At 44.8% G+C, this 11,614-nt stretch overlaps 1 protein-coding gene across 1 annotated transcript; it reads right to left on the bottom strand.

Annotated features, from left to right (window-relative positions):
• Positions 1 to 506: 506 nt before the first annotated feature.
• Positions 507 to 11,273, bottom strand: MLYCD (malonyl-CoA decarboxylase). Its single transcript, XM_081335540.1, has 5 exons — positions 10,592 to 11,273; positions 5,669 to 5,781; positions 5,362 to 5,518; positions 5,017 to 5,166; positions 507 to 1,801 (listed from the first exon to the last, which is right to left on the bottom strand). Exons 1-5 carry the CDS (start codon positions 11,132 to 11,134, stop codon positions 1,268 to 1,270), a joined length of 1,497 nt encoding a protein of 498 aa, XP_081191666.1. The 5' UTR covers positions 11,135 to 11,273; the 3' UTR covers positions 507 to 1,267.
• Positions 11,274 to 11,614: the final 341 nt, after the last annotated feature.

Here is an 11,614-nt window from a genome sequence, read left to right as displayed (position 1 = left end):
TCTGTGGCCAAATATCAAGATTTTCATGCGCTGACAAACTACCAGTTGATGTGCTATCTTTTGGCAGCTTTTTCAAGACCCCACCCTGAGTTGAGTGTCAAAACCCATTTATTAATTCCCCTTTAATGCTTCTACTCGGTTATGCTTTTGGTTTCCAACAGGTAGGAACATGCAATATTAATTAGGATATTGCCAGTCTCCTGCATGTTTCTTTGCTGATGAATGTTACAATGTCTCCTAGTTTAACTTCATAAATCCAATATGCAATTATTCCTGAAAAGAACTAGAGAGACCCCACCAGAATTTAAGTAAATAACTCAGAAACAACCTAAATTTCCTAAAACAATGATGTATACACATTAAGGGGAGATATAACAAACTCTCCTCATTTTCAGCCTAATCTCAGCAAATTGCTTGGTCATCTGTAATCCAGTGATAATCCATCCAAGAGAATTGGCTAAAAATGTTAAGGCACAAAACTTGAAAAATTGTATCACAGACAACAGTTCTGTTTATATGGTAAACCTTAGGTTTTAATAGCCTGTTTCTTGCTTCCTTAATTTGATACACTTTTATATATTATGTTTCCAAAACCTCTGCAAAAAACCACATAGGGCTGAAATGTTTTCATTTGTAAAACCATTTATAGCAGCAAATGCTTCCTTTTGTGCAAACGTTGCCTGTAAAGCCCTCATGTTGGAGCCAGACAACACAACATTTCAATGCTTTGTCCAACCAAAGCAGTCAACCATGGTGTCATTTTGTGCAGTGCTCAAGTAGGGACTAGACCCAAGAATTTAGAGAAAGGGTGGATAAAAGCAGTTTTTGAAGAAGTGTAAAAACAGGCTGTTTTGTTTCCCCAGTTGGACGAAAATGTCTTCCTTGCGTGTCCCTTTTTAGTAACTCTGATATTGATCCCTCTAATGTCCAAGGGCATTCAGTGGCTCAATAGTGCTGTCAAAGATGCAGATTAAACAGGACTATTGATCTACTGAGAAGGGATAACACACACTTCACAGAAACCACCACCAAGTTGCCACCACTTCTCTGAGGCGAGGTCAACAAGCTTGAGATTCAGCCTACTTAAGCACCACAAGAAACCACGTGGTCTTCTTCTCTGGCGACGTAAGGCAGTGAGAACCCAAGACAACCAAACACAGATCCTGAGGAGATCCAGAACAGAGCACACTGGTTCATCAGCAGCCCACCTCTTTCTAAGCAGGACCAAGTCAAGATTCCCGTTTAGCCAGAACTGGGATTTGCTCGCTCATAGTTTGCTGTTCTGCTGAAACTGGGACACCAAAGAGAGAACCTGCTCAGAAGCTTTGATCTGCTTAGTGCCACGATAGGTGGCGCTGTTGGCCATCGTGTCCTCCAAGAAGTAGCGATAGTTGACCATCATGCCACAGGAGGCCGTCATGCCACGGGGACTGGTGTCTGCCATCCAGTTCAGGCGCCATAACACCGCACCGTTCTGAAGGTGGAAGTTCGCCACTGGGTTGAGCGCGTAGCCGCGGTGCTTCTCTTCATAAAGATACCAGGCGCAAAGCCTCATAAGGGGCTGCTCTAAGACCCGAACCAGCTTTTCTGATTTCACCCACCCGTTGTTCGTGAAAAGGCGCTTCAGTTTTTCAGCAGGGGGGTCTCCTGTGATCTCAGAAATTTCTTGCAACTCGGGATCTGTGAAAGGCTTCCCCCAGCCCAGTTCATTGGATTGGGAGCACAGCAGCCCAATGAGCCACTTGGTGAATCCCGGAATGGGCGACAAGGTGGAGAAGACTTGGATCTGAGGAAATTCAACCTGAGGATTTTCAAGGTGTTCAAAACACACACACACACACACACAAAAACAAGAGATTTGGGGTAAGGCTGAATGAGGATAAAAAAATCACAACAACAATACCGCACATTTAAAGCAGCAAGCACAAACAGGTTTGAGATGAGGCTATTTTCATCAGCAGATTATTGTTGCATGCATTTCCTAACTTCATTTCAGAACCTGGGGAGACACACCTACTGCAGAAGTAAAACATTTCAGCTTAGGAAAATTCTTCATTTCTGGCTAATAAAATACCATCTGCCCGAATACTATACTCGCAATGTGAGAAGCAGTAAAGCTACCTACAAAGCATCTCTAAAGCTTTGATTAACCATTTTTTTTCACAGGTACTAGATGTACTTTCAAGGATTTTTAATTTTTGTCGGGCCCTGGAAAACCTGCAGAGACACAGATTTGTTCAGCAGATAAAAACCTCCCCCCCCCGCCCATTTCTAGCACTTCAAATTTAACAACTGAGCAGCTGAACAGCTGTAATACTCAGTTATCTTTCCAGAAACAGATGTTGTCTTTATTTGGCCCTTGTATTTCTTAAAATTTAGGAAATAAATTTGCAACCTTAACATGGACCTTGTATTTGAGGAACCCGGGGCAATTTCGCCTCCAGTGTTAATTACAGTGATCATCCAACAGTAAGAAATGCATTTCCTTGTTCCACATGAGCCTTTTCTCAAACTTTTTCCAATCAGAAAGCTTTGGAAAAATAATGTGTAGGCATCTTTAAAATGTGAGGGGTTCAACTTCTAAATTGCATTTTTTTTGCCATCTAAAAAAGAACATTTTACATTAAAAAAATGCAGACAACAGTAGACTGGCCTGGCTGACTAAAGGAACATTGTGCCAAAATCCCTATTCTTCACAAAACATGAAGTCCATAAGCTGCTGGAAAAAGAATTTAGTACTGCATAAAACCAACACGTTGGCCGCATATTATCCTAAGCTATTATGTGGTGTTTGTTTTTAGCTTCTAAAATATGTGAATTCACTCATTACAGTTTAGTTTTGTGTGTGAACCAATCCGTTATAGCTTGTTTAACAAATGATGTTTTTTTAGAAAAAAAACTGGCTTTGTGTGTATGTGAACTTAGCTTATCTGTTACGTATAATGTGGGTGGCAAATGAGGGGGCATTTGTTTTATTCATGAAATACAGAGACCAAATATACTAGCATCTTTAAAAGGGTAGACAAAATATGTCTTGATTAGCAATAAGCTCATCAACAGCCCCAGAACAAATCAGATTTACTGCTCTACTTCTGCTGATCTTAAGAGGAGCTTTTGCGACGCAGGTGGTCCTCAACCTATGACCAGCCCAACATTTCTGTCGCTGAGAATTTGTTACATGAGTTTTACCCTGTTTTACGACCTTTCTCGCCACAGCTGTAAAGTGAATCACTGCAGTTTTTAACCCGGTAACATGGCTGTTAAGCAAAACTGGCTTCCCCCATTGACTCTGCTTGTCAGAAGCTCGCAAAAGGGGGTCACATGACTCTTGGACACTGCAACCGCCATAAATACGAGTCAGTTGCCAACTGAATTTTGATCACGTGACCGTGGGGATGCTTCAATGGTTGTAAGGGTGAAAAATGATCATACGTCACTTTTTTCAGTGCCCTTGTAATGCACTGTTGTAAGCTGAGGACTGCCTGTAGAGTGGTGCTCATTTGAGACCCAGACAGAAATAAAAACTGGATTAAAAGATATTATTGCCACGGCCAAATCTATTCTTTCAGCAATCTGACTGGTATCAATATCCTGTTAAAGACGCAGTATTCACAAGTATTCTCATTCCCCTTTTAAGTTTCCCTCATTCGGTTTCTGAAGGTCAAACTACAGCTCAAATCTAAAAGAGTTAAGATCTGAATCGCTGCAGTTCAAAAGCCCAGAGCTTGTCTCGTTGCAGTCTGATATATCCGTGACAGCAATAATATAACATGTTCTTTTTCTGGGGAAATTAAAAGTTACAGAAGCTTGAAATTAAGTGATTTGGAATTAATCAAATAGATGAGGGAAAACAAAGCAAATAATGATATATCTTATTTTCCCCACATTGTTTATTCCCCAAAGGATATTTGAGATTCAACCGTGAGAAATGTATTACAATACATTAATATCTAAGGGAATGAACCCCAGCAAATGGAGCAGTACCAAGTAATTTAGTTTGGTATTTAAATGAGTAGGCTGCACTTTCAATAAAGCAAATGCTAAAGCGCCTGCCTCGAAACTAAAGTTTAACAAAATGTGTTCTCCCTTTGGACCCATGTTAAGTAAACAACCCACAATCTTCCACAACCATTTGCGAGCGGTTTCGTTCAAGCCCTAATAGACGGTTCAAAAGCCACCCCCAAAAGATTTCCACTTGCAATGATCACATGTTAGGTTTTTGGACAGGAACTTCCTGTGCTGTGGGATGGTGTTCCCAACCCCACCCCAAAGTTGGGTATGTTGTCTATACAAGTCTTTAATGTTACCCAATTCCTTTTGGCTAAGGAGTGGGATAATATTAATGAGTTACCTCAGACTAGAAGAACTCCCAAGGTCCCTTCTAACTCTTGTTATCCTGTTATTCCACAGGACTGGAAGATTGAGACCTAAGTTCTACCCTCCCCCTGAGCTAGAGGACTCAGTTGTCTGACTTGGTTTAAGGCAGACATGGGCATTTTACTAGGCCACATCTGACCTTTGGCTGTCCCTGTTCGGCCCACGTGAGATCGCTGGAAATTAAAAATCAAATATAAGTAGGTGTACGACATGCACACAATACAACTGCATTGCTTGTATTCTGAAGGCGACTTTTTTTTTCAATTTATGTATATCCGTGGCATGCCTGTGTGCCTATGTACCTTCACAATAATACGTTGGTCCTATTGGTTCGACCCTCCACAATGGTCCCAGTGGAAAAATTAATTGCCCACTACTGGTTTAAGGAAACTGCATTCTTTTGTGTTGCATTTAAAATGCAAAAGCAAAGGGAGGGAGGGGGAGGAAGGAGGGGAGGAAGGAAGGAAGGAAGGAAGGAAGGAAGGAAGGAAGGAAGGAAGGAAGGAAGGAAGGAAGGAAGGAAGGAAGGAAGGAAGGAAGGAAGGAAGGAAGGAAGGAAGGAAGGAAGGAAAAGAGGGAGGGAGGGAGGGAGGGGAAGGGGAATTAAATTCCAGGGCAACATCCTTTTTTTGCACCTACTTGCAGTTCTTTTACAACCCGCTTGATGAGGTACGTCCCAAGCTCCACGCCCTGCAGGCCCTGTTGGGTCAAGCTGATTGAGTAGAAAATTGCAGTGGTGATTCTGTCCAAATCTTCTGCTTCTTGCAAGGGAGGCTCTTTTACTATGGCCTAGAGAAAGATTAAGATAATTGAACAACGGCCATCTGGGTTCGAATTCAAGCAGACTCACATCCCACAGCCCAACACTCCCAGCAGAGGGAAAGATTTGTTTGCACACTCAGCTCGGCTCCGATTGTCAACGGAGCACTTGCTCTTTCTCTCTCGTGAGTTCCTTTACTCTCAAGTGAAGCTAAAGAACGGTACCTGGATAGTGCTGGATATTTCGTTCGTAAGTGCAACGTGCAAAACGACCAGGGGTTCTCCAGGGATTGCACAGTGGGCGAAATAGTAACACCTTCTGTAGGACCCAACACGGCGCTTCATATCCATCCAATTTCGAACAGGGTGCACGGCTTCACTACTAAAAAAATAGAAAAGGACAGAAGGTTGCAGGTTTTGCTGCTCTTTTAAACTGAGGTCAACCAAACCTTGATGATGTGCATGTGCCAAGTGGCACTAGATTGTTTTAACTTGGGGAAATGCCACACAGCTCAGCAATCTTTGCACTTACTCACTAATCTTCTGAAGAATCTCACAGGGCGACTGCCATGTAACCCGTTCCAAGTTTAAGAACCCAGTGGAAAACCATTCAGACAACATGTTCTTTAGTACTCCGTTCATTTCCTACAATCAGAGAAGTTATTAAGGCTTCAGCAGCAGAGGAGGTCTGGTCTTGGATATCTGAGAGGTCTCCCCACACAACATCAAGCTCAACTCAATCTAAAAGTTGTTGGGCGAGGCTTGCAGACAATCCAATCTACACCTTTTACTTCATAATAGCACCAGATCTCTAGAATATAAAGGACCTCAGAAGCATTTTTACTGCAGCTGCTAAATTTTAAAAGAATGCCACAGTTTCATTCTCTAAAATTGCCTTGTCATATGCATTAGTTTAAAAATAATTCATGTATATGTATATATATATACATATTTTAAATTACTAGTGTATATATGCACAGATGTGGGAGACACAAATATAAGATCTAATCTGAACAGCCTAAGCCAACTGATGAACAAAGAATAATTAAAGAGTCCTTGTTGCTAAGATTTTACAAGTTACACTTCCTTATTCCACGGCCATATTGCTAGCAGAGGTGTTATAGTTATTAATTCCTAAAACCATGAGGCTGAACTAAATGTTTGCAAATTGGTTGGAAGTGGAATGGAATAAACAGTTTTTGCATTCATCTTCCATTCATCTTAGTTTAAGCAAGCAAAGATAAAATGACTTGCTGCTGCTGTTTTACAAAACAGCAATTTCACATTAGATTGATAAATGTCCCATTAAAGAAAAGTAACTCAAGTCAACCCCCACCCCGCTTTTAATAGGTTTACTGGAAACAAAAAAATGGCTGGCTGAAGAATTCTGGGAGTTGAAGTCCACAAGTCATAAAGTAGCCAAGACTGGGGACCCCTGCCCTAGAATTTCCAAAAACTTGCCTGACTCACAAAGGCCTAGCTGCTTGGTTAAATGTGAGGGCCTGAGACCAGCGTATTCTTGTGCTGTCCACGTTTTATGACTACTTTAACCCCATAGACACTTAAGAGCTTTATAGGCAATGAGATTTTTAAAAGGGCTTAGCCTTAGGGGGACATCAGGCCTAGAAAGAAAAGCAAGGTCTCCTTGACACATTAAAAATAAGATTTTCCTCCACGATGCCCAGATGCACTTTGTCTTCTTTAAAAAAAAAAACTTTTTTAGCAGATATTCCATCGCTGAACTCCGCCGGTGGACATGCCTAAACAGAAACACCTGGACCTAGGCCACAAGTATCTATCATCCGCCACAAATTCAGCAGGAAGACATTTACTGTTTCTTAGCAACTAGCCTCAAAGGAGCAAAGTCATTTTCCTGTACCGCTGCTCTTGATCCCACTGGCTATTTAACCTTAAAATGCTAACCTTCCAAGCTGACACCTTCCTACTTGAGGGATGTGCTCGCTCCCAGAGTATGAACCTGCTACGCTCAGAGCTAGAAACAAGCAAACCAGCTTTGATGACCTCAACCTCTTCATCTTGCAACGAAGAAAGCTGCAAATCATATACGGTTTAGCCATTTCTCAACAGTTCTAATCCCCTGATGACCAAACCAATCTTGTTTATGACCACAACATACGTTTCACGGCCGTTCAAATGGCACTGAAAAAGAAAGGGGCTTGCAAGGGGGTCTTCACACTTACGACCGCTGCAGCATCCCCAGGGCCATAGGATCAAAATTGGGGCACTTGGGAAGAGGCATGCAGTTGCAACCTATGAGGGTTACGTGGTCACCATCTGCAACCTTTCAAGTCAGCTTCTGACTAGCAAAGTCAACAGGGAAAGTCCGGTTCGCTTAACGACTATGTGAGTCAGTGAACAGCTGTAGTGATTTGTTTAATGAGCATGGAGGGGGGAAAAAAAGGATCACAAAATCGGGTGCACCGCACTTAATCATCTGCCTTGCTTAGCAATGGGAATTCCGGTCCCATTTGCGGTCGTGAGTCAAGAGCTACCTGTATTCAGCTACACACTGGTTAGAAGGGTGGCCATTGTGAACGAGGAGAAAGAAATTATACAAGGTGTGTGTGGGGTGTGTGGGGGGGGGTGTGGGTGTGAGAGAGAGAGAGAGAGAGGGGAGGGGGCTTATTCTACGCCCAGATGCATTGCCAAAGCAACTCACAGGATTACTCAAGAACCTCGAATGTGGGACAAGGATTACAACTTTGCAGTGATCTTGTCAGGCGCCCTGCCAGCAGCACACTCATGACCTACCTGAGTAGTCTGAGATGATGCTCAGAAAGATACCTCAAAACAATTTCAGCAAAAAATTAATTGTTCTTCTTTTCTGGAATATCCTGCAGCTTGCCTTATCTCTAGGCAAACCACAGGATCTTATTTAGATTACACCAAATAAAAAAATATATATTTAGATGATGGACGTTTCAGAGATATACAAAGCTGCCTTCACTGATAACACAGGGCTAAGTAGCTTATACAAAATTTGCCTTTTGGAAAGATTATACAAGTGACAGAAAAAAAAACATGTTTATGCTCTCTGCTTCTGGGACCATTATTGGACTGCTGTGAGGTGATGCAAAAGGGCAGTTTTAAGAAAGAAAAAAAAAGCTGAATTAAAGTTATGAAAGTACAAGTAAGTTGGTAGGTGTCAATTCCACTCAAATACTCAACTAAACTGAAATATTACACTATCAGATCCTTGCAAGAAATTTCTCTAGCCGTAAAGAAAACCCCAGGGTTCATCTCTACGACACAGTCACAAAGGATAACACAAGAAACAAACCACAAACAGAACAAAACAAAACAAAATAGAGATCTGATCATCCTCTGAGTTAGATTAAAACTATAAAACTGTTCCCAAACTATAAGGGCCAACTATTCTACACGGCGTACAGAGCAAAAATGATTTTGTTCTACTAAATGCCAAGTACGCATCTTCTGCATGTGCACGCACTATTCTTTTATTATTAGGATTTTTCTCATTAACCTGGTAAGCCACACAAGAGTCTTATGGAGTCACCCAGCCTCTCAACTCTACAACTGAATAACTTTGACCACAAACCCCATTGAAGAAGAAAAACAAAAACAAAACATTTGAAGGACACAGCTTGCATAATTATGCAAATTTTCTTTTGTTTGTTTTTTTAAAAAAAAAACAACTTTTCCTGGCTGAAACACAAATGTTTCTTGCCAAGGCCGAATTTTATTCTTAGCACTGCTATGCCCTGTCTCCCACATCAACAACATGTGCTGTTCTATCACACAGAAATTTGGCACAAATGCATGAACTTTGCTCTAGTTCTGCCTTTTTCAAGAGTATCAAACAGTTCAGACTGCCACACATACTTTTTCTCCAGTTACAAGCTGAACCGTCCTGTACCTCATTCCCAAACAAACCAAGACTAAATATAAAACAGCTACAGTTTTGAAACATTTGCCCTCTTGTGAAAAAGAAATCTTTAGAAATTGCAATCCATCCTGCTACCAAATATCACCTAAGTTCTATTTCACTATACACATCCCAAACCTCCATTTGAAGGTTGGGCAGGCCCAGACTACAGTAAGGCTCCAGTTAGTTGAATTATTACAAACCAGCTTTTGCTCCCTTAAAACAGAACTTGGGGTAGTCTGAATAATCAATTGGATGCACGTGGTATTTCATTAGGGATTTCATAAAATTTGTGGACAAGGCAGCGTAAGTGCTTTAAGACAGGCAAGGTCATTTTCTGCTTTGCCTTTGCAAAGCATGGTTGAGGGCTTGGGTAAGAAGGATTTAACAACAAATCACAGACCCCTGGAGCACATCTGGATGACAGTGGCCTATCTCACAGGGCTGCTGTGGGGGAATAAAATGAAAGAACCAGGGTAGATAAGCAGGCATGCTCCCAGAAGGAAGAAGCCTTAAGCACTAGATCAGACTGACATTGCTGCAAGAACAGCACTTTCCTGTTGAATCTCTACCTGGCACCACTTCCAATGCAGGCCCACTAGTTGAGCCTCTGCATGACATCATCACCGGAATAGCACTTTCCTACTGAATCTCTACCTGACACCACTGGCAGAACAGCCCCTCCATGGCATCATTGCCAGTGCAGCCCCTCCTGTTGAACATATTTAATTTTAATTTTTAAATTTATTAAATTTATATACCGCCCTTTCCCGAAGGACTCAGGGCGGTTTACAGGGTATTTAAAATCAAACAGTACAAAATACAAAAGTTAAAAAAACAATTAAAACTGATTAAATTATCCCTTAACTAAAAACCTCAGTTAAAAATTCTCAGCCTGGGCCGGAAAGCTCGAAGAGCCAGGTCTTCAGGTCCCGGCGGAAAGAACGAAGGTCAGGGGCGGTCCTAAGCTCCACGGGCAGCTGGTTCCAGAGGGCAGGAGCACCCACAGAGAAGGCCCTCCCCCTGGGTGTTATCCACCGGCAATCTGGCACCAGTGCTTTTGTAAAAAAAAAAAAAAAGTGCCAGAACTCACACACGTCATTCCACCCGCCTTGCCTACCCTACAAGGTTCCATCCAAAAAAGGTGCCGGAACTCCGTTCTGGGCATTTTATGACAAAAAAAAGCCCTGCCTGGCACCATTGCTGGCACAGCCTCTCCTATTGAACTGCTACCTGGCACCAATTACCAGAATTCCACCGGTTGCATGTCTGCACAGCTTCCCAGCTGGAGTAATCCCTTCCTGTTGAACATCTACCCGTCACTACTGAAAGAACAATCCCTTGGGTTGTGTCCCATTATACTTGGCCAATAAACTATCCTATCCTATCCTGCATTTTATTCTATTCTGCGTTCCATTATTCTATCCTATTCTGCATTCTATCCATTTCTATTTCTACTCCCTATTCCACTGTGCTCTGTTCTACCAGGCCCCAGGCAGCCCACCCACCCACCGTTGACCCTCTGCCTGACTCCACTCCCGCTCTCACCCGGGCCTGCGGGCCGGGGGCCTCCCGCGCGGCCAGCGCCTCCAGCAGGTCCCCGCGCAGCTCCACCAGGAAGCGCAGCCCGCCCTCCTGCCGCGCCAGGTGCTGGAAGAGGCCCCGGTAGCGCGGGGTCAGCGAGTGGCGCAGCCGGTCCTCGGCCTGCAGCAGCGCGCCGGGCTCGCCTTCCTGCAGCCGCAGCACCCGCGCGCTGCCCTCCGCCACCCGCCCGTGCTCCACGCCGAAGTCGTCGGCCAGGCGCCGCAGCAGCTCGGCCCGCGCCCCGCCGCCGCCCAGCGACCGGTAGAAGCGCATGAACTCGGCGCTTCGCTGCTCCAGCGCCGCTCCGGCCGGCGCCGCCGCCTTCTCGCGGGTCTCGTAGGGCGGCAGCGGCGGGACGGCCAGCCGGAGCGCCTCGTCCAGGCCCGGGTAGGCCTCGGTTGCCATGGCGACGGCGCTAGGCCGCGGCCGGCCGGAAGGAGGAGGGCCGCGCGCGAGGAGGCGGAAGAGCTGCTGCGGGGTCGCCCGGCAACGGCTCCAGGGGCGCATGCTACTCCCACACGCCCCGGCCTTCCCTCCCGCTGCCTTCCCGGCTTCGAAGTCCGCTTCTCGGACGCGGCGGGAGGGAGAAATACTGGACGGATTAGCGGCGGCGGGAGGGGGGAAGCCTCCCGCCACCCTCCTTGAAAAGTCGGGCGGACGGCGAAGCGGATTGGGCGCCTCCGGGTTGGGTCTGTCTCCCGGCGGCCAATGAAAAGAGAGAAGGGGGCTGGAAGCTGTCAAAGATGGGTGAAGTCACCGGCGGGCCATGGTGGGAGGGGCCTCATCGGCGGCTCTGCCGCCATACTGAGAGTGGCAAGTTGCTGTAGGCCCCGCCCGCCGCTGCCCAGATTTAAAGGCGCCTCGCAGGAATACAGGCGCGGTAGTCGTAGCCGCGGATGATGGGAGTTGCCCTTCCAAATACTGGGGGCAAAGCTAGGGACGGGATGAACTGCAATTTTTATCTCATAAAGCCGGCTTCCCTTGCAG

Source organism: Vipera berus (genome assembly GCF_964194415.1).
Source record: "Vipera berus genome assembly, chromosome: 10".
Classification (NCBI taxonomy): Eukaryota; Metazoa; Chordata; class Lepidosauria; order Squamata; family Viperidae; genus Vipera; species Vipera berus.
Note: the sequence above shows the minus strand (reverse complement) of the source record. Positions and strands in the feature narration are given on the sequence as shown.